This window comes from Gracilinanus agilis, chromosome 6 (genome assembly GCF_016433145.1).
Source record: "Gracilinanus agilis isolate LMUSP501 chromosome 6, AgileGrace, whole genome shotgun sequence".
NCBI classification, from domain to species: domain Eukaryota; kingdom Metazoa; phylum Chordata; class Mammalia; order Didelphimorphia; family Didelphidae; genus Gracilinanus; species Gracilinanus agilis.
The window spans coordinates 30,956,532-30,980,894 of record NC_058135.1 but is presented as its reverse complement, the minus strand read 5'-3'; the positions used below and the strand labels follow the sequence as shown (position 1 = coordinate 30,980,894).

Below are 24,363 nucleotides of genomic sequence, written 5' to 3'. Positions count from 1 at the left end.
GGAGGACCCTTTTTAGGATAAAATGTGTTCTAAAAAAATGAAAGCTTTTTTCATAGCTAAGATAAAATATGTATATAGTAGGACTTTCTTTGTATGCTCTGCCACAAATCTTTTAGATTTTAGATCCAAGGTCATCTACAACCTGGTTCTAAACTCTTGGCAGTAAAGATTTGGTCTGCTGGAAAACACAATTTGTGAAAACCTCTTGCTGTTTCCTTTTCATATTTTTGCCAAATATAAGTATAAATTATCCTCAAAAATTTTGTAGATGAGAAAATAGTATGGTTATAAAGATGTCTATGAATTTCTGCCATATTTAAATCCTTCCTTCTCTCAGCTATTTTGAAACAGTTCCCTCAACATCACTCAAATTCTTTTGATTTAGGTTTACTCTTCTTATACATGTTCTTATCTTTTTTACACTAATGCCATATTTATTATACTATGCAACGTATTAGAGATTGTGATGTTACAATCCAATGTGATGGTTCCACTGATGTTGATAGACAAAGAGTTTGCTGAATACTGAATAGAATAAGATTATTTCCTCTTTTTTCTTTTAGTCAGCCCAGTTACACCTTTAAATGTTCTCAGGATGATTAAACCTTTTTGTGAGAATTATGCAGCAATAAGCTTCCATCATTTAGAAAGTTTAGTCTAGAATACTTCACTGGCTGATAATAGCATATAAATGTTATCTTAATACTCAGTTTTGATGTTCACATGAAAAAATATTACTAGTAGTAGTAGAATAATTGGCATATGCACAGATAGATCTATATATTGATAGTATATAATTAGCACTTTGATACATTTAGATAATCTACTTAAGATTGCAATGTATACAAAACATCCGATGTGAATCATGAATCTGAAAATCATTTTAACAGATATTACAAGCAGCACTCGGCTGGATGCAAATGAGTAACTTACCTTATCTGTGATGGTTGCTATATATCTCATGCACTCAGAATCAGAGGGAAACTGATTAACTTCTTTCACCAAGTAACGCACCACTTTCACATGACCCTGAAAATAAATTTCAATTTAACTTTGATAGTGCTAAAGAATTATCAAATAATTAAAACATTTGGCTTTAAATAAAGTAGTTTATCATTCCCACGGTATGGGTAAAATTAAAAGTGCTATTCCAAAGATATATTCTTTATATTCCAAAGTATGGTCCATATAAAGTATAATGATGAACAAGTTAGGAAGAATTCTAACAAAAAAATTCAAACAAAGAATCCTTTATAACCTCAGATGCTTCATAGCTTTGGGTGCTTAAGCAAGTCACTTAAGCCCCATTGCCTGGCCGCCCCTTACCACTCTTTTGCGTTGGAACCAATAAACAGTATTGATTCTAAGATGGTGAGGGTTTAAAAAAAAAAAAAGAGGATTGATTGAAGGATCAAAGATATTTTTAGGTCCTAATTCAGAGAAAAATTAGGTAACTTTTCTATTTCATCTCTAAGTCCTGAATTCTACAAATGTGTTCCAATCATCAAAAACTTATAAGTAGCACTATTCATAATACCATGTTGGATATTTATAATAATTGGATCTTGAAGAAGCCAAATAACATGCTAATACTAAAAAATTTGTTGATGGCTTATTATTGTTCACCAAATTTATGTCATGTTTGTGATGCTGGCCTCCAAGATCGTCCACAACCTGGTTCTAAACTAATTTGATTGTTTTGAAGCATAAATTTTATGCATGAATAAATCTCAATAATGAATAATATACTAACCATGACACAAATATCCTTTTGTAACTCAAAACTCCCACATTTCTATTTGCTTTTATCTCCTCCCTCACCTCCTCACCAATCAAGATTCTAAAATGCCAATTGCTCCATGATACATTCCTTGGCCATCACAATAGGCACTGATCTTTTTTTATAATACATAGATTATACCACTATTCTGGCACTCACATATACTTTCTAGATGGCTTTATTAACGTCCCCTCTGTAAGTTTTGTATAATTTTGTTTCCTGAATAATATTTTTTAAATAGGCACTCAAGGAAGCCCACTCAATTCCTATCCTCAAAGTCTACTGAGAATCTAAGACAAACATGACACATTGGAAGTAACACCGCAAGACAGTGTAAGAGCAAGTGTCAAAACGAACAATAAATACTTGAGGAGTTGAAGGAAACCAGTAAGGACTGGAATGAGAGGGTAAAGCAAAGGTAGGAATAGAGTCTAGCCCTGAAGGATGACTAAGACTTAAAAAGGAAAAGCCCCATGGAAAGGTAGAAGATAATGACCAAAACTAAAGAGTTAAAATTAAGGACGGAATGTTGGGGGGGGGGGGGGGGGAAGGGGGTGTGTGTGTTAATCTAACCTACAAAAAGATTTCTATTTAGGAGTACTGAGTGAAAAATGAAGGGAAAAAAGGATCAGATTGACAGGTAATAGAAAAGACACAGCATGATAAAAGGAATGCTACTTAATGAAAATTAGTTTAGTAGAGACATGTAGGCTAGATTTCTAGAAGTAAGATTACTAGAGGAAAGAGACAAATTAAGTCAGCATGAATAGAAGAATCATCTAGTTGGGGACAGGAGCAGCAGAACTAGAAAAGAAACAGTGGGGGACATGGAAAATGAGTAGAGATAGAAGACCAACACAGATAGTTTAACTATTTTCTATTTCAAAAATTTCATTACTAAAAAAAACTTTTTTTGCCATTTATAAAATGGAATTTTACTTGTAATGCTTAAATTATTTTTTAAAAATCATAAATTCTAATCAAGAACATTGTGGTAGAGCAGTGATAGCAAACTTTTTTAGAGACCAAGTATCCAAACTGCAACCCTCATGCTGCATATGAGCTGCCCCCTTATCCCAGACAGGGGAGGAAGGAAGCACTCCCATTGGGCTGATGGGCAGAGGAGCAAGTGATGAGAGAAATGTCCTCAGGCGTGCATGGAGAGGATGAGGGTACTGAGCCCCTCTGGCATGCTTGCCATAGGTTCTCCAACATGGCAGTAGAGAATTTAGAATTCTGACAGAAAGTACTTAGGTTCAAGTCCTGGGTCTGCAATGTATTTAGGGAAGTAATCATGAGCAAGACTCTTCTTCATATATAAAAGGGGAATAATGATAATTGTACAATTTAATTTTAAAATTATCAGTATTATTTTGAGGAAAACATTTTATAAATTGTAAAGAGCTATATAAATGAATTATTCCAATGTAATATTGTTAATATAAGCAATAGATTATTTGCATATAGTGCTGTGCTAGGCATTCTATAGAGTAAGTGAAGTTGGTATGACAGTATCACAGACTGTGAGAGATGAAAGAGACAATGGATGCTATTTAAACCAACACATTTCATGAGTGAGGAAATGGAGGGTCCCTCCACCAAAATGAAATATCTGGCCCAAATACTAAAAGACAGCAAGTAACAGAGCTGAAATTCAAACCCAGGCCCTAACACTCCTCAGATTCCACATCCTGCACTTTTTTTCTTCCCATAAAACTTCTTTTCTAAAATCAAATAGACACTTCAATGACTGAACAGAATCTATTTGGTTTATAAGTGTCTAAAAGGGCTCAGAGAAAACATTTCCTGTCTTTCTTTCTCTGTAGACAATTGAATTAAATGGCTAAGAAACAAGATAATAGTAATAAGTAAGTTAGTTGTTGTCATCCACTTTTTTTCAGTCATGTCCACCTCTTTGTAATCTATAAAAGCAAAAATTAAACCTTTATTACTCTCTAACCTGAAAATCTGTGTGGGCTCATTGATAACTCTAGAATGGCAGTCAGTAATGCAACAAAGTTTTTGGCTACAAGGCAAGGTCTCTTTCAAAGACTCAAGTATAATTTTTCCTTGCTGCTGAAAGCCATCGCCTCCCAGTGCAATGTCACACACAAATCGTGGTCCTAATTGTTCTCATGCTCCTGTGACTTAAATTCAGGTCCTTTGTGAGCAAGAAATGCATGCTCACATTTCAATACTAAATCATAAATTCTTCAATGGTTAGCAAATAAATGACACTTTAAAAAGAATCTACTTTCTTTTCCCCAGAGAAAGCTACAAGATTTGCAAAATACCTTTCTAAATGCTGCCATAAGGGGAGTTATCTTTCGATTATCAGCTGCATCCACATCTGCCCCTGCTTGTACCAGTAACTGGACAACATCAAGATGTCCACCATTGGCTGCCAGCCACAAGGGAGTGTTTCCCTTCTTATTACGAACATCAATATGAGCTCCCCTAGAAAAATAAATGACTGTATTATAAATTAAGTGAAAATATCAAATTCTAGGAAATTAAAAAAGTAATTGCCACTGAAAATATACTGCAAGACAGACACATTTAAAATCTTTCCAGGAAAGGACATATACTTTTCTAAATGTTATTCTGTTTTTAATCAACTCTTAAGGAAAAAAAAAATCAAACATACAGAAACCTCAGGAATTTAACAAAATTACTTTGATTTATTTTCTTGAGTTCTAATCTTTCCATATAATCCCCACAAAGAATTAAGGAAATGGTCTATAGAAAATTATACCCAAGTGAAAATTAAGAAGCACACTAGATACTGAGGTAAAAAAAGGTGACTTTAGCCTCAACATTACATACAACTTTGTTATTTTTTTTGTTTCCAAAAAGTTATTTACACATTATAGAAAAATTTTAACAGTAGTTGGGTCTCACTACAAGGGAAAGGCATGAAATTACTAACCGTTACTGAATTCTACTTCGCTGGCAAGACAATTTCTGATGTTTGACAAAAAATAAGGTAAAAGCCTAAATGAAAGCTCAAGTTTGAGCTTTAGGAGGTTTCACACAGGATTGAATTCCAGATAAAATAGCAAGAATCTATCAATGAGCATTTTATAAGCACCTACTATGAGCCAGGCATTCTAAAATCAGAATATTATGGGGGCAGCTGGGTAGCTCAGTGGATTGAGAGCCAGACCTAGAAACGGGAGGTCCTAGGTTCAAATCTGGCCTCAGACACTTCCCAGCTGTGTGACCCTGGGCAAGTCACTTGACCCCCATTGCCTAAAAAACAACCACCAGAATATTATCTCCAAGATGACTGAGGTCACAGACTTATTTCTGATACTTTAAACCAGTGGTTCCCAAACTTTTTTTGGCCCAATTGCCCCCTTTCCAGAAAAAATATTACTTAGCCCCCTTGAAATTAATTTTTAAAAATTTTAATAGCAATTAATAGGAAAGATAAATGCACCCGTGGCCATCACCGCTCCCCTGGATTGCTGCAGCACCCACCAGGGGGCAGTAGCACCCACTTTGGGAATCACTGCTTTAAACAGATGTCCAAATCAATAATAACAATGATCAACAATGAGATCTTGGATTTCAAGTGAATCAAAATGATGATTACTGAAATACAAATAAAGGAGAAACATGAATAATGCACTGCAGTTGAGGAATCAAATGCTTTTTGTATAGTGAGCTAACGTGAGTGAGGTGCAGCTACAAGAGTCCAGAAGAAAAACATCTATCACATTAGAATAAAAATTACATAAAGATGTACTAATGTATAATAGAATAAATATTAAACAACAAAAGCAGATAAAAGAACTAGCTTGACTCGTGCCCAGTGTGCTGGTACCAATCCATTTCTGAAGCAGTCTTACTCATACAAAGCACTATCATCACCAGTCGTTTCATTCTCAAATTTGAAGATCGGTCATACCCTACCTGCTAATGAGCAGTTCACAGAACTTGTAATGTCCTTTATCTGCTGCTATAGTTAAAGCTGTATCTCTTGAGGACGGTACCGGTGGGGCATTAACATCAGCACCTTTATCTAGAAGGACTCTGCCTACCTCTGCATAGCCACCAGAAGCAGCTTCCATTAGAGGTGTTAGGCCAGTCTAGAAATAAAAGAAAATCAAATCATGTAACTACATAACTTATTCTAGAAACAACCATAAACAAGAGAATACATATTCTCTGACTGACTCCATTATCACGTTATTTCCTGTTAAAAGTAATTATCAAAATAAAAAGAAACTTTCATACCCGAGTATATTTTCTGACAATATACTGAGTAAAATGACAAAAATGACCAGACTCTTATTAACTACAGAGCACAACACTGTCATGTGAGCTATAAAAACGAATCAACTGAAGGCAACTCTAAAGAAAACATGCACACGATTTTTCTTACCTTAGCTCGATGTTCAACATTGGCTTTTCTGTCAAGGAGAAGGCTGACCACTTCAGTTCTTCCTTGGAAGCATGCTAAGGTAAGGGCTGTATTACGATTAGTCTCTATTTGAGCATTAATGTCAGAACCCATGTCCAAAAGAAGTTTAACAGCAGCTGTATGTCCATTCATAGCTGCCAACATCAAAGGAGAAATGCCCAATTTGCTACCAGTTCTGAAATGGGGAAAAAAATATTTATTTTAATGAAAGGCAGGACTGAATAGATTAATATGTATTATTTCCCCAATATTTACATAAAGAGACTAGTCTAGAGAATGCCATTCAATCAATTTATTTAAGCATCTATTATGCCAGGTGCTGTGCTTGGAAAACAAAAAAAGGCAAAAGAGTCTTACTCTCAACCACATACAAACAAAAAAGTTGGTCCATTGGCTAGGTAAAAGTGTCCAGAGCATGTTTTTTAGCTATGTATGGACAGTCAACAAAGGCATTTATTAACTACCAACTATGTGTCACTCACTGTTCCTGGAGTCACATTCTAACTGGTGAGGGAAAATGGAAACAACTGTATACCACAAAGATAAGAGAGAATAAAGGCACCAGTATGGAAGGGGGATCAGCAATTGTTTCTAAGGGAAGGTGGAACCTGAAGGAAGCTAGAAAAGTCAGAAGACAGAATTGAGGAGGGAAGAGAATCCAGGCATGGGGGGAACCTAGGGAAAATGTTGAGTCAGAAGATGGAGTGAGTGTCTTTCCCTGAACAGGACACTGTCAACAGAATACAGATTATTAGAACAAGTAAGGGAGGAAGGTATAAAAAGACTGGGGGTGGGGGTGGAGGTGGAGGGCTGAGATGGCTCAGTGGATAGAATCAGGCCCAGAGATAGGAGGTCCTATGTTCAAATCTAGCCTCAGACATTGCCTAGCTGGGTGATCCCAAGGAAGTCACTTAACCCCAATCTGCCTGGGAACCAATACACAGTATTGATTTTATACACAGTATTGATTCAAAGATGAAAGGTAAAGATTTAAAAATAATTTTTAAAAAAAACCAGTAGGTACAAAGGGGCCAGGTTATGAACAAGTATTAGAATGTCAAATATAAGATCCTGGAGGTGATAGAGAGTCATTGGAGTTCTGTGACATGGTAAGACCTACACTTTTGGAAAAGCACTTTGCTAGCTGAGTGGAAAGAGAGGTGAGGTTCAGAGACCACACATTGAACTCCTCATGAGGCGATGAGAGTTGCACCAGATGGTGTTTGTGTCAGAGGGGATATGTTCAAGAGATGTTACAAAGGTAAAAAATAAAACAGGAATGAGGCAAGAGATTGTATATAATATGGGAGAGAGGCTGAAGAATTGAGGACAACACCTAGTTTTGAGCTTGAGTGACTAATTGGAAGGATGATGGAATCCACAAATACAATAAAGAAAGTTAGAAGAGGGAAGGGTTGGGGGCAGTGGATGCGGAGAAGATGTGCTCTATGTCTGTGACATAACTAGTTCAAGATGTCCAACAGTTAAATGGAAATACAAGGAGGTCAGCAGAGAGGTTGGGGTTGGATAAATAGATTTGGTAATCCTCGGCATAACAAAGGGTAGAAACACACAGAGTCTATAAAATAGGCTAAATTGCATGAGGCTTTAAAAGACAAGGGGAGCTTATAATATATTCCAGAGGCTGAAAAGAGCCATTGGAATTTACTGAGTACGGTCATGATGTGGTCAGATACATATTTTTAGTACATCAATTTAGGAACCACATGGAGGAAGGACTGGAGTGGGGAGAATTGTAAGTCTCAGAGACTAAATAGGAAGGTACTTCAATAGTCTAGGAAAGAGGTAACAAGGACCTGAATTAGTCTTGAGTTAAATTTACTTTGGAAGGGCTGAGTGCAAGACAAAATCTGAATCCAAGTTTTCTTTTCCTTGATACTTTATTTCCTTATGTTAACATGGTTTTAAAAAATATTGTTCTGGGGGCAGCTAGGTAGCTCAGTGGATTGAGAGCCAGGCCTAGAGACGGGAGGTCCTAGGTTCAAACCCGGCCTCAGCCACTTCCCAGCTGTGTAACCCTGGGCAGGTCACTTGACCCCCATTGCCCACCCTTACCACTCTTCCACCTATAAGACAATACACCAAAAATTAAGGGTTAAAAAAAAAAATATTGTTCTGCTTTATTTCAAGAGTAGTTACTGAGGGTGTAGCTAGGTGACTCAGTGGATGTAGAGCCTAAAGATGGGAGGTCTCAAGTTCAAATTTGGCCAGACACTTCCTAGCTGTGCAACCCTGGGCAAGTCACTTAACCTTCATTGCCTAATCCTTACCGCTCTTCTGCTTTGGAATCAACACATAATATTGATTCTAGAATGGAATTAAAGAAAAGAGTTAAAGAAAATTGGGGGCAGGGAGAAAGTATTGAAACTATAAAAATATTCATACTTCATACTCACAAAACCCTGAAAGGCTGGTACTATTATTGTTATTCCCATTTTACAGACCAGGAAATGAGGTAGAGGGGTTCACTAGCAAGCTCAAGGTCACACAGCTAACCATTAAGGGTCTAAAGCAAGATTTAATCTCAAGTCTCCCCAGCTTCAGCTCTAGCATTCTTATCGCTTAGGTCACTGAGCTGCCTCCTTTTATACTTTCTGTTCCAAATTTCAGATAAGTTCTGGAAAGGGTATCACACAAATAACAAATAAAAGAACAAAGCTTACCGGGAATTGATCTCTGCCCCAGCATTTAATAATATTTTGATGATGTTCACATAACCCCCAGAAGCAGCTAGGCTCAGAGGTGTGTAGTCTGAAACATTCCTGTGTTCTTTATTTGCCCCTCGAGCTAAAAGCAGCTCCACTACCTAGAAACATTACAGAAAAAATGGTTCATTTTCTTTTTAACACAATTTTTGTATGTTCATTTCTGTTCTTCATAGAGTGATAAAAAGAGTGACCATACACATCAGGAAGTCACAAGTACAAGTCATTTTTCTCAAATAGAATAGCTGTGACATTGAGTGGGCAAGGCAGGCACTTAATATCTTAGCATATGACTGCAATGGAATATTCCTGGACTCCAAAAAGGAATATGAAGAATTAAGAGAAACATGGTTAGATTTACATTAATTAATTTGGGGAGAAGAAAGCAGAACCCAAAAAACCCCTAAGAAATAATGAAAATGAGTACCACATTAAAAAGCAACAAATTTCAAGACACACACACACACACACACACACACACACACACACACACACACACACACACACATATATATTTTGGTTCCAGTAGACTGAGGTTACATACTTCTTGAGTAAATAGTAAACTAGGCGCAGAGCCAAGACCGTCAAATGCAGGACAGAACTCAGCTGAGCTTTCCCAACATTCTCCTCCAAACTGCATTAAAATACCACTTCAAATCAAAGAGAACCAAGAAAAGGTCAGAGGGAGATGTTTTCCCAGGTTAAGACAACTTAGGATATCCGAAGGAAAGTACTGGGGTAGGTGCAGACCCAGAAGCTCAGCAGGGACCCCAGTAGTGGGCCCTGGAGGTAGGCAAAACTGCAACAGCATTGATCCTATTCTAAAATAAAGAACAACCAGAAGTAGTAGCAGTAGCAGTAGTAATAACAGCAGCAGTTCTCAACCCAGAAACAGTAAGGAAGTTGGACAACTGAGAGATTATAAGGGACATTTTGTGGGGACTGGGTGGAGTGACACTAATTGGCAACTTTCTACTACACTTATGCAGTTCTAGATCATGCTTCCAGGATGGAAAGGAGGACTGGGGTCAACCACAAGAGAGCGTGGGCCTTGGTCACAGCCCCAACGCAGAAAGAAGTGCTAGCACTTGCAGACACAAGGGAATGGAGGCCTTTCCTGGGCAGAGTGCAGACCAGTGACCACATCTCTCTCAGTATAACATTACTTTGAAGGCATCATTTTCTTGGGATTTTTTTCAATATCACTAAAATAGAAGTATTTTGCATGATTTTGCATATTGGGTAGAGAATTGGGGACTCAAAATTTAAAAAGAAAAGAATGCTAAAAGTAAATAATGATATTTTTAAAGAAACAGTAAACTAATACAGTGAACACATAGCCTATCAGAATTATTGTATATTACAGGGTTTCATTTAATTTCTTTATCACAAAGTACTATGGGTACCTATTATTTGTAGATAATAGAAATCTTGAAAGAATTCATTCGATTTTCTTTTTTGAAGTGAGGGGGTGGGATGGGATAGAAGTGGTAGTGGAGATAAGGGAAAGACTACTGACAATGGCCCTGAAATCCTAACTACAACTTCTATCACTATGCAGATTTTGTAAGGTTGCTATTAATTCATTTTGAGCAGTTAGGCCCATTAAAACCCCCTTAAAAATTACTTTGACCTTTCATTTTTAGAAAAAAGTGTCTAAGTTGAATTCTTCAAAGGACTATTTGACATTTTTTGGTGAACATCCAGGGTACTTGACCATTTGCCCCCTTGCAATGCCATATTAAAATCTATGATGTGTGACAAATTTATGAATGCACAACAATTTCTTTAGGTAAAACTAAAACAAAAATAAAACTCTTTCTTTTTTAACCAAAATCACTTCCCTTTGGGTCTTAAGAATTTCTTTCCTGAGTTTTGGGTCGTTCTTCCACTGATATCCCCTCCTTTGGATGAATAAGGAGATGAATAAGGAGAATCAAAAAAATGACAAGCTACTCTGCCTTTAACAGAGAGAATTCTAACAATTGCCTAGATACCTCCTATCTCTCACTACTACTTGATTATACAAACTCTGTGCCATGTTTTTATAGTTTCTTTCCTGCTCTCGGAATACACCTCAAAATCCATATTGGTTGTCCCTCAAATACCTTACCTGACTAAGTGCCCAATATACTCATTTCCCGGTATCATATTCCTCTATATCCACTTCCATGTACATTAAGTCTAAAATTCCTTCACCTTCTCATACTCTGTTGTGTTATTCCATCATCTGCCTTACCCCTGTTTTTTATCTTATGACTTCCAACCCATTCCTAGGTCATTAATCATACAGTGGCCACACTCTCTTTCCTTGCCTGTCTAGGAAAACAAAATGAATTCTGCTTGGTCTGGTCTCTTTTTTCCCCTATCAAATTTCTCCACTCTACCCATCCTCCACCTAGCCAACAAAGTAATCCTTCTAAATATGTCACTCTCCTTTCAAAATAAAGTCTAGGAGTTCCCTATTACATCTAGGATATGGAGAAAATTATTGATGAAATGCCAATAAAAGAAATAAAGTCTCCAAGTCAAAAAGAAATAGGTTTATTAAGAGAGGATCAGTCTCACAATAAAGCCAGACTGGTCAAAACCAAGGACCCCAAGCCTTGTGAGTGGCCTCCTAATATACCAAACTGATGCTTCAAATGACAGTCTTATGTCTATTTAAAAAAAAAAAAAAAAAAAAAAAAGGATAGTTTCTTCTAGGTTTGACAAAACACAGTATTAGTCTCAAATAAACTAAACAAGGGAATGTACCAGAAATGATTAAGCAGGATGTAAATCTGAAGGTCACCGGAAGTCACCAAAGGTGGTAACTGAATCTATTCTTATGATTATTCTGCAATAAAGATGCAAAAAGGAGCGGATTCACTCAACTTTCACACTGCTTGACTAAGTGCTGCATTGCTGAATTTACATCAGAACACCTGCTATTAGTCAGATGTGATAAATTCTTAGAAAATAAGGTTACAGGTTCAAAGCCATATTCATTAAATAAAAATACTAAGATCTAGACTAACAATATTTAACTATGCTAAAACTATAATTTTAATCAAACCTTACTTAGAACTGGTACTAAAACAATCATAATAGGGGGGTAGAGATTTTCTTCATTCACAAGGATAAAACAGAAAATGCTTTGTTTAGCTTTTAAATTAAGCCCTTCATAACCTAGCCCATTACTATATTTCTAATACCTTTATCCCCTACTCCACATTCTGCATTATTCAGTGACACTGGCCTCTTTTCTAATCCTCACAAAATGTGCTCCATTTCCCGACTCTATCTTCCTTATATCTTAGCTATAATCTTACAATTTCCAAGATACCTTTTCTGATTGCCCTTAAGTCAGTACATTCCCTTTAAGATGACCTCCAAGTTATCCCATATGTAATTTTTTGTTATATATTTTTTCAAGTTTTCATCCTTTATCAGATTTTAAGCAACAACTATTTTATGCCGCTTTTTGTGTTCCCAGCATTTAGGAAACAAAGTAAACTTTGAAAAATGCTTGTTAACTTCCGGATGTTTCATCTTTATGCCCAAGAGGTTCTATAGTATGTTCTAATGACAATTTGTGCCATTGTAGCTTCCTTTGATGTTTAGTAAAATACTCCCCATCATCATTCTTCCCCCTCTGGTTCCTGGATTTCCTTATAACATACAATGGATGTTAGCTCTGTTCTTGGGAGTTCTGAATGTCACTACTGCTATCCAATATATTTCATTATTGTTCTCAATAGTAATCAGTTTCATGAAATATGTCTTTCTTTCCCATCATCATTTTCTGTTGTAAAGTCCTTTTGATTAAATCTTCAAAACTCTAGTAAAATATCTTGAATTCTACCTCTTATATATCCTGGAAGTGCCAAATGGAGCAAGTCACTTAAACCCTGTGCTTTGTAGACCTTTGCAGAGAAGGTGCTACCTGTACTGGCAAGGAGAGTTCTCTCTACCAGTGCATGCCTTGATCCAGTTTCTGTCAGTCCATCATTGCTTAAACAACCATTGTGCTCCTTTCCAAAACCATGATCTAATAGTTACAGGCTATTCACAAGGCAGCAACAATTAAACTATCCCTAGTGCTCCTTTGGCCTGCAGGGGCTCAATCCCAAACTTCCTCATCTTAAAAAAGTTTTCTAGATTTGGCCCATAAATACCCTTTATGAACCAAATTAATTCTCATAGGGAGATAGTACTCATCATGTTAGAGTAGACTTCAAAGGTTCTGATTTTAAATGACTAAGTAATCAAACACTTTAAATTAACTTAAAACTGATGGCACATTTGAGTTATGTCTCATTCCAGTGGGGTGCTCTTTTCCAAAAACAAGCTAAGTACATGCATGCATGTGAGTGCACACGCTCGCGCTTGCGCTCTCTCTCTCTTTCTCTCTCACTCTCTCTCTCTCATATATATATATATATATATATATATATATAAAATCCTATATTTAAGGGGAGTACTAAACATTTTAACTGACTAAAAGATCAAGACCTTAAGGTTACCCATATACCTACACAAGACTTTTACATCATGAATGACTATTACTTTAGTTTCTTTCAAAAATTTTCTCATCAATTCTTTTTTAAAAACTAAGGTCTACAAAAATGCTTTTAAGGGAAGGAAATTAACTATAATTACTATTTGCTCTAATACTTTAAATTGGTACTTACTAAAAACAATATGAATATAAATAACCAATATCATTCCAATAAAATAAAATGTTAGAATTTTCAGTAAAATATATAGTTAATTTTATATATAACATTATAGATGTGGGGTTCATAAACAATGTTTATAATTATATTGCTATTCCTTTAGGTACACAGTAAGAAGGGATTTATTACACTAATTACTTCTTTTTAAGATACAATAGCAGAATTATAAGCCATTATTCTTATTAGCATCTCCTGAAATACTAAATCATCCCTTTATTGGATTTTAAGAGTTTTACTCACAGGTTGTCTTAAAGGTGGTAAAAGAGGAAGTTCAAGCAACAGAGACTAGTCACTTTTTTTCTCTCTCTGTAAATAATTGCTTCTTAGAAACATATAGACACAGCATTTCACTATGCTGTGTCTAGTACTAGAACCAGCATGAAAAAAGATAGGCAAGAGGAGCGTCTGAAACAAATCCTAATTACTTCTTAACTTGCCAACATACTTGGTTTCATTTCTTCTACTAAAGTATTAAAATATTAAGAAAATAATTGTCATTTTCCTCTTGTAATCTTTATTGTAAGAAGATCAGTACAGGGGCAGTTAGGTGCCTCAGCTGGATTCAGAGCCAGGTCCAAAGACAGAAGAGGTCCTGGGTTCAAATCTGGCCTCATACATTTCCTTGCTGTTTAACCCTGGGCATGTCACTTAACCCCCATTGCCTAGACCCCCGTTGTTGAAGATTTTTCAAGTTTGCACGCTCAAGTTGCAATTTCAAGCTGCCTGTGAGCCCCCTGCATGGGAGGAAGTGCTCAAAAGTCCTTGGGTGCTGTGGAGAGTGGGGACGGAGAAGCTCCCCCGTGCTAGGGTCGGCATGTATGCCAATACTTCACCAACACTGGCCTAGACTGTACTGTTCTTTTGCCTTGGAACCAACATACAATATTGATTCTATGAGGGAAGGTAAAGCTTTATTAGTAAGGTTTTATTTTTAAGATCTGTATAGAATATCCCAATTAAAAAAAATTAAAAAACTTAACTCAATCTCACAGTATGCAGACAAGCCATATGAACCAAAGAAATAACAAGCTCATCCAACTGAGATTTGTCTAGCAATTAACATCAATGGGAATTTCACAGGATCATAGAATCCTAGATCCAGATCTGAAAGGGAGCTTAGAAGAACTCTAATCCATTCTCCTTACAGGCCATAAAGTGAGCTGCTCACCAATTACAAGATGTGGTCAGAGATGGTATCTGAATCTAGATCCTCAGGCTCCAGAGTAAAGTGTGCTCTCCACTGAATTATAAGGCCCAATGTGAATCAATAGGCTAGAGAGGTGATGTCATGTTCCATCTCCAGTTTACATATTTTTGTTGTGTCTCACACAAAAGGAGCAGTTTTTGATTTCCACAAATAAATAGAAGTAACTGATAACAAGGAACTGTGGTAGACTATTTTGGAAAGATCTTAAGAGGAACACCCAGTTCACTTCTATAACTGCATGGCTATAGTGCGGTGGTTTGCTTATAAACAGATATCAATGTGGCAAGGTGTTAGAACTATAAAGCAGTTATATGAGATATGATCCCAGACAATACAACCTTCATTTTGCTCCGTGAACTCAGGACTCGGTTACTCACTTCAGCGCTTATGCATAAGTTGTCCATCATGACTACAATGAACTTACTACTCCCCCCTTCACCCTCATTTCTTATAATCCCTGACTTGTTTCAGAGTTCAGTTCATGCTACAGATCCAGTGGAAAGTGTTTCCTAATCCTCCTAGCTATTAGTATGCACTTATGTGTTTGCATATATCCTCAGAAAAGCTAGGTAAATAGGAGTTCCTTGAATTTTGTCCTTCTCTTTCCTTATCTGGAAAATGGAGATATAATTTTTGTATTATTTATGATTGCTATGGAAATTTCTTTGTGAATCTTAAAGCACTATAGAAATGTGACATATTATTTTCTACACTCATGTACAAAGTTTGAAAACCTTTGTAAACTAGTGCTTACACCAAAAGAATTAAAGTACTGAGAATATTATACATGGAAATAATTTATATTCTTAGTTATTTTAGACTGCCTTTTCCTAGGACTTACTCCAAATACCTCAAAAGATTTGTAAGCCTAACTGGGAGAAAACTCACAGAGACAGAAAAAGAGACTTTTAAAAAGCTAAAACTTTCACGTGGCAAAAGAAAATCACCTCTCATAATTCTTATTCTAATTCTCCCCATGTAACACAATCTCAACTTAAGTATATGTGACTTTGCTAATGGACTAACAATAAAGATGGGCAGTTATACTTTGCTATTTTCCTAAAGATGGGGCTTCAGAATTATAGATAGCTCGCTCTTCTGGCAAAGTCTTTGTTTTGTTTTGCCTGGCTAATAGTGTAGAAACATTCTGTACGCTTCAAACTCTGTTACAATGGCCAAAGTTCTGAGTTCTAAAAAGTACACTATCCACAACATTGAAAGGGAAAAAAATTAGGAGAAAAATTAAGCTTTACCTCTTGCCTTCCACCAGAACAAGCCAATGACAGTGGTGTGTCCTTAGTTCTCTCAGACTGGGCTTCAATGTCTGCACCATTATCCAGCAATATTTCAACAACACCAACATGTCCAGCAGTAGCAGCTAAGATGAGTGGAGTAAAACCTGAAAAAAATAGACTGTTCAAACATCTAGGCAAATTAAAACTAGTATTTTATATTCCTTGACACTATGGTTTTAAAATATGCAAGACACTAAGTTCGCTTCCCTAATTAGAGGAATCACTTTCCAAACAATCAAAATCACACCTACCTTTTTTGTCCCGGTGTTCAATACTAGCTCCTCTCTCAAGCAGTGTTTGTACCAGTTCCTCATGTCCACCAGCACAGGCCAGTGTAAGTGCTGTATCATGATTGCTCTCAGTCTGTTTAAAAAAATATATTTTTTGATTCATCCACATTTGCTATATAAAATTTTTAGAGTTTTTTGTTGTTGCTGAATTAGAAACATGCATGTTTATACTCACTCTTTTGTCTTCTCTATTCTTGGATTAAGATCATAGGCTTAGATCTGAAAGGAACCTTTAGAGATCATACAGCTCAACATACCTCCCCCCCTTCCTAACTTCAGAGATGAGGAACTAAGGTGACATACCTTACCCAAGGTAATAAACACAGATAGTATCAGGATTTTAACCTAGGTCCTCTAATTCTATTCCACTGTTCTTTCCACTGAAACATACTGCTTCCCATAAAATACCAAATAAACATGTATAGATCATTTAAATGGCCAAACCTTAAGTGACCTTTGGGAAATTTCATTGTTGAAGGAAAAAAGATTGCTCCTAAGAATTCTATGTGCCTGTGTACATATACTGAAAATTCTATGTGCTTGACAAATGGAACACAGGAAGTCAATACAATTTATTACAGTACTTTTGTACATAACATTGTTCAATTTTGGTTCCTGCTCATCATCAGGTGAGCATACAATTAAACTTACCCCTCTTATCCAGTAGAAAATTAAGTTACTAAAAGTAAGGCAGTTTTCATTTCTCTTTGTATCCCTATCACCTAGCAGAGTAGTGGCCCATAATAAATGCTTGATGAATTGTTAAACCGAATTGAAGGTAATCCAGAATTAGTTATCTCAATCATCTAAAACAACCAAAACCCTCAAACAAAAAAGGTAGAGTTAGAGATACAAATGATTTACAGTAAGACAAAAGAGGTGTTTGAAGTGGCTGGCAAGTAATTATGTAAGACATCTTGGCACTAAGAAGTTTTGGGTTTCAGTTCTGTTTTTGTTTCGGTTGAGTTTTGTTTTGTTTTGTTTGGGGGGAAAGGGGGGGTGTGAAAAACCAGGAAGAAGGGAAGGCAACAGAAATGCCAAGAAGAATGAGCATTAATTGACATTAAAAGGCTAGATCTACCAATCTCATACATTTATAAGAACACAGAATAAGTGGACTCAAAGGAGAAAATAAACCATAAAAGCAAGGACATTTTTAATTTAATAAAACTCAAATACTCAAGGTAGTATTATTCCAGGACCTTTCCAAGAGAGCATCAAGTTGTGTCTTATTCACGAAAGTGATAGAAGCAGTTTTACAATATGAGGACCCCAAACTTCGTCCATGTAACAAAGAGAAGAAACATAGGAACTCTTGATAATGCTTCAAATACATCAAGATTTGTACAAAGCTCAAAAAAGTGAGAATAAATTGTGATGAATCCAAACAACACTGGCTCAATTAGGTCACCTTATTTCCCATCTCAGAAAAGAGTACATTATCTATAGGACTAGAGTTCCCCTACCATTAACTCTTGTACTCTGTATGTAGCTATATAAACACACCATATATTCTGAGTAAAGTCAGAGAGGCACACACTGCACACAAGGAGGTAGGCAAATAGAACACAAGCCTAGCACAGACACATGGTGGAGTAATGACAAAGTCCTTAGGTCTCTCTTCCAACAACAGAACAGCTAAAAATATATAAGAAACAACAGAGCCCTCTTTGTGGGCATGCCTGCAGTCCCCAGCCAGAGTTCATTACTAACATTCCTCATTTCCCCTGTCCCTTAAATGGAAGCACTTCCTCCCTCTCCTGTCTGGGGTATGGTGCTGGGGGTGGCTCACATGCTGTGTGAGGGTACATTGCAGACAGCATCCAGTTGAGTCTGGGGTAAAGGTGATTCTTGTCATGGGGTTGGAGAGGAGCTAGTTTTGAGGGGAGCAGAGTGCTGGGGCCACTCCCCTCCCCCTCTCCACATATGCCTCTCTGCCCAGCAGCCCAATGGGAGCATTTCCTTGCTACCCTGTCTAGGATGGGGGCTTGGGAGGTGTGGGGGGTGAGGGCTAGCACAGCACTCGGTTGGAGGGGAAGGGAGAGGAAGACCTGGCACTCTGTCTCTGAAAGCTCCACCATCATTGGTACAGAACTAGCAGATATGGTTAAACCACTGTCAGTGATATCAGAAAGATACAGAACTGATTTTCTAAAAGGAAGAGAAGAATCATCTCCAAATTATAAGCAAATGAGCTTGTCTTTGATACCTAAGAAAATTCTATAACCAATTATTACAGAGATGATTAATTTACTAGAAAACAAAGTATAGATAACAAATAGCAAGCATGGCTTCATTAAACTGTTCCTAAAAGACCTGGGATCTGTTGTAAATATGTTCTCCTAGTACATAGTACCTCATCTTTCCTTGCAGAAAGGACACTGGGTTAAGGACAAATAATGCATTAAGTTTCACAGGGTCACAAACAGTGGAGCTTAGAAGAGACCTCAGAGAACATAGAGTCCAAATCCCTCATTTTACAGATAAGGGATCTCAAGTCAAAAGGTTGACCTGAGCAAAACAAGTGCCAGAGGCAGGATTCAAATCCAAGGGACTCCAGAACAACTATAAACGAAAGTGGTAGAAGGGCTTAGCATGGAAGTATAGCACAGTTGCACTGCACACACAAAGCTATGGCACTAAGGGCAACACCTGTCCACATATGTAATCATTTTAGAGGCAACTCAACTCTGAGCCAAATGAAACCATCACCAAATGACAACCTGGCAAGGAAGCCTCACATGCACCCACATCAGAGTAGGCATGAAGCATTGACCATTATGTGATAATTGGCATCTCTTCCTTTCAAGGACTGAATGCACTTGATACAGCCCTTAAATTCTGTTTTTCTATCAACCAAGATAAATTTTAAACATCCTCTGTTAGGTTCCGTGCCATGAGACTTAGCATCCTTATTTTACTAATATGGCCTCATGGAAATTATAAATATTCATAGGCAAATTTTAATGATGAATTGAAAAAATAAGTAATTTCTTTATCTTTATATTATATATTTAATGAGTATATAAACTGTGAATATCCATTCATGAGGAAAGCATACTTCATATTTAGCAAATCAAAAGTACTAAAAACTATATTGACAAAACCATAAAATTAAGCACTGATTAAGCATTTATTAAGTGCCAGATATTGTGTCAAATACTTTACGAATATCTTATTTGCTTCTTACAATTCTAAAGGTGCTATTATATTCCTCATTTCAGAGTTGAACAACCTGAGAGAGAGAGAGTAGATAAAAGTGACTTGTCCAGGATCACAGAGTAATTAAGTGGTGACCTGGGGCCTGTATTTAAATTCAGGTCTTCCTGACTACATAGAAATTAGGAACTAAATTGAGATCCAAAATAGGTATGGACACACAAATATGGTACAAAAAGAACAAAGCCATACCATCAATTCTTCCTTGTATGGTGACCCAAAAGAGAACTAAACATTTTCCAAAAATGCCAGGTTTAAAGGTTTCATTAATCTGCCAAAAGGGTCAATAACAAAAAAACCATGAGATGAAATTTAAGCCCGCATCCTAATGAGAGAGAAATCAAGAAAGCAGGGGTCCTCCATATGACATTATCCCTAAAAACTAGGGGCGTTCTTCAAATTTTCATTTTACATAGAACTGAACTACAAGAACTTAATTATTTATAAACTGATAACTTTTCAATATTTCTGACCCTAAAGAAAACTTCTTAAAATATTAAAAAATAATTATAGATGATATTAGCTAAATTAACTTACTTATTATTCAATGAAGCCCAATCAAGGTCACAAAGTAATATTTTTTAATTTAACAAACTATATCAAGGTTAATAATGAAAAAGTAGCAAGGAAAAGGGTGAAAGTATAAAAATCAGGATCAGAATTCTATATCAGAAGGAAGTGAGGACGGAGAAATTCTCTGTTTGGGAATGTGATACAATTAAAAACAGTGGGTATTAAGGCAAAGACTCACTATTTGACAAAATCTTCTGGAAAAAATTAAGAAAAAATATGGTTGAAATTAAGATTTAGACCAATATCTCATACCATTTAACAAAATAAGCTCAAAATGAATATGTAACCTAGATATCAAAAGTCATATATATCCTATGCCCATGATGGCAACTCCTATGGCATGCATGCCAAAAAGGGTATGCTGAGCCTTCTCTGTGGGCATGCCTGCAGTTGCCAGAAGGGCTCAGGGTGGAGCTGTTCTCTCTCTTTCTCCATGCAAATGAGGACATTTCTAACATTACCTACTTCTCTGTCCAGCAGTCAATGGGAGCATTTCCTCCCTCCCTTCTCTGGGGTAAGGGAGGTGGGGGAATGTTGGGGTTGGAACATGCTACATGAAGGTGCGGTACAGACAGCACTCTATTGGGTCAGAGCACTTGAGCCACTACTCTCTCCTCTCGACAGGTGCCTCTCATCACTTGATCCTCTGTCCAGTAGTCCAATGGGAGCACCTCCTCTCTCCTCTATTTGGGGTTAGGTGGGGTGAGGCTTGCCATGGGGGGGAGGGGGATGGCCACAGATAGCATTCTGTCTGGGGATGGGGTTGTAGTGGGGCCTGGCACTCTGCCTTTAAAAGATTTGCCATCACTATCCTAGACTTACCTAGAGGGAGCAAAAAAAAATCTATTGGTACAAGAGACAATGACTAAACAAATCATAAAGAAAGGAGGCACATGATAAAAAAGAAAATTTTATAATAAAATTTTAAAATTTTTGCATGAATATAATGTAATTCAAATTAGAAGATAAAAAAGGAACAAGAGAGATAAAAAACTTTGCTGTAAGTTTCTCTGATAAAGATCTTATTTCCAAAATACATAAGGAAATGGCTTAAATGTACAAAACCAAGGGATGTTCCCCAAATGAATGACAAATGGTCAATTTGAACTGACAGTTTTCAAAGAAAGAAACCCAAATGGTGGACAACCACACAAAATGTCCTGAATCACTAACAATCAAGAGATATGCAAATTAAAGCAGGCAGGCAGGAAGGAAGGAAGGAAGAAAGGAAGGAAGGAAGGAAGGAAGGAAGGAAGGAAGGAAGGAAGTCAAATGCTATAGAGATTGCAGATAAGCTGCAGCACTACTGTTTAATGCTGTGGGCTGTGTCAGTCATTGCAGAAAACAATGTAGGACTAAGCAGCACAAGTTATTAAACCATGTGTACCCTTTGACTCAGGAAGTCATCTCTATCAGTCCTGTACTCCAAAAAGATCAAAGAGAAAAAAGACTCACAGACACAAAATATTCATAGCAACTCTTTTTGTAGTGGCCAAGACTGGAAACTAAGGGGCTCTCCTAGGGAATGGCTAACAAGTTCACACACACACACACACACACACACACACACACACACACACACACACAGTCAGTATTNCACACACACACACACACACACACACACACACACACACACACACACACACACACACACACACACACACACAGAGTCAGTATTAGAGCAAACTGGAAAACCTCTGTGAACTGATGCAGAATAAGGGAAACAGAATTGGGGGGAGGGGGAGAGAGGTAGAATATAAATAAAATCATAGAGAACAAATTGGACAGACTTTAGAACTCCTACTAATACAACATACTTAGTAGACTGACAATGGAATACACCAATCACATCTTGCCAAAGGGGTAACGATCTTAAAATATACTAATATAAATAAAAGTTTGTTTGCTTGGTGGTTTATTTTTTTGTCTAGTTTTGACTGGCTAAGTAAAAGTTTGTATTCTGATTGGGGGAAGAGGGAGAAAAAGGGGAGGGGATTGTGATTTAAATTTAAATCATGGCCTCAGGGCGTCCTGGTTCTCTAAGTAAAATAGTGTTTATTGTACTTTCTAACTTTCAGTTTCCCACTTTTGTCAAAAATGTTCCTTAAAGCACACTGCCAGTATTATGGTTATTTCTTACCCTTGGCAAAGCATTTCATTAGTGTTATGATTATTCTTTTGCCTCTTATCTTTTAATAAACTTTATTTCAGAAATGATTGGTATCAACCGATTTCTGAAAAATTGCATAATAGTCCCCAATATATTCATCTTTTCACAGACTTCAACAGATTAATAAAGTTCCTTTCACAGGGAATTTTTTTCCCATATAGAAAGTAAATCTTTAAAATATTGTAGAAATAATTTCATTACATGAACCACTGTTTTAATGTATTGCCTAAGGCCTGACCATATCAGTTTCCAAGAGCTTAATGATGATTTCTATACATATGATTCTCAAACATAACACACACACACAGCCTTAATTTTGCTGCTGAGTTCCAGCCTCGCATCTCCAATTGACTATTGAATATGCCAAAATGGATGTCCTGTAGGCATCTCAAAACTTAAGTACTTCAAAAGTAAACGCATTATCTCCTCCTCAGCCTCTTTCCTGTTGAATTTTCCTATTTTTATCAGGGGCACAGTCACCCTACCTCAGATTTGCCACAAAGATGGAATGCCTGAATTTTCATTCATTCTTCTCTAGTCAGTTACCAAATTTTGCTTAAAATTGTACTTTTCTCTCTACTCATTTGGCCACTGTCCTAATTCAGGATTTCATTCTGTACCTGGGCTGTGTTACAGTTCCCTAAGTTAGGTCCCTCCATTCTCCAATCAATAATCAAAACAACTACTAAAGTGAATTTCCCCAAGTATAATTCTAACCATGTCATTCTCCTCACTCAAAAATCTTCAGCAACCACCTCTTCTAGGATCAAATATGGGCTTCTCCATTTATCATTTATACTCCTCAACCTGACTCCAATCCAAATATCCAACCTTATTGTAACCTTCCAGATATCTATGGTCTGGCTAAACTAACCTCCTTGCTGCTCCTTACACATTATATACCAGGCCCCCTCCCCACCCTCCATATATGCAATTTGCTATCCCATGCTGGAAATGCACTCTCATTTCAAAGCTGCCTCCTAGAATCCCCATATTCCTTCAAATCTTATAAAGTCATTTCTGATCTGCCAGTTACCTTGTATTTATTTTGTATATATTGATTCAGTACATCTCCTCCTATAGCAAAGCTGTTTGAGGGCAAGGGCTATTTCTTTTTTGTCTTTGTATCCAAACCACCTGGTACAGTTCATGGCACATTATATGTTCTTAAATAAGATTGACTCATTCTATTTTTTTCTTTCACATACTCCATAAAATGGACTTAATAGTTTCTTTTATCAGATTACACAGCTATTTAGTCAATATTTTTGAGACCTTCTAGTACTCCAGAATATAAGAAAATAAACACTATGATAATGTTGAACAAGTAGTAGTACCAGTTTTTGAAAGAGGGTTTTATTATTTCATGTGAATTATTTTATAGGACAAGATATCACTTGTAACTTTCAAAAATACATTAACAATGAAATGTTTGTGCCTAACACAACACTTAAGCCTTTTTCTAACTATAAATAATATATAAGTGATTAATAAAAATTACCTAACTGGTAGTATGTATTAAATAACGAAATGTAAGAACTATTTAAAAATTATTAAATTAATCCAAAACTCCCTCTATGATTTGGAGTGCATTACCTGTGCATCAATATCAATAGCAGGGTAGATAGGCAGCATGGCCGAAGGAGAGATGATCGGGCTTGGAGTTGGTGTCTGAGGTTGGGAAATAGAAGCTGAGATACTGTGGGTAGGAGTGTTGGACATTGCAGATGCTCTTCCACTCACTGCTGTTGAACAAAATAACATCACTTAGTAACTGTAAATGTTATTGTAATAACTAAAAGAGAGCAGAAAACTAACATTAAATTTAAGGAAAATTGTTACATTCAGATCCCATCTTATTTACTAATAACTACTTCCTGAACTCTGGGAAGCAATTAAAAGTTATAAAGTAAACAATGGACTAAACAGTCCTTCTATGGAATTGTCTCCTCC

The 24,363-nt window shown here is 36.7% G+C and overlaps 1 protein-coding gene across 1 annotated transcript in view; it reads right to left on the bottom strand.

Moving 5' to 3' along the window:
• ANKRD17 (ankyrin repeat domain 17) overlaps positions 1 to 24,363 on the bottom strand; it is a 159,470-nt gene that overhangs the window by 29,226 nt on the left and 105,881 nt on the right. Inside the window, exons 20-27 of the mRNA XM_044681597.1 lie at positions 24,007 to 24,155; positions 16,410 to 16,521; positions 16,117 to 16,262; positions 8,894 to 9,036; positions 6,171 to 6,384; positions 5,699 to 5,874; positions 4,075 to 4,237; positions 934 to 1,029 (exon numbers count right to left, since the gene is read on the bottom strand). Of these exons, the coding sequence (XP_044537532.1) occupies positions 934 to 1,029; positions 4,075 to 4,237; positions 5,699 to 5,874; positions 6,171 to 6,384; positions 8,894 to 9,036; positions 16,117 to 16,262; positions 16,410 to 16,521; positions 24,007 to 24,155 (1,199 nt within the window). The remainder of the gene's footprint in view (positions 1 to 933; positions 1,030 to 4,074; positions 4,238 to 5,698; positions 5,875 to 6,170; positions 6,385 to 8,893; positions 9,037 to 16,116; positions 16,263 to 16,409; positions 16,522 to 24,006; positions 24,156 to 24,363) is intronic.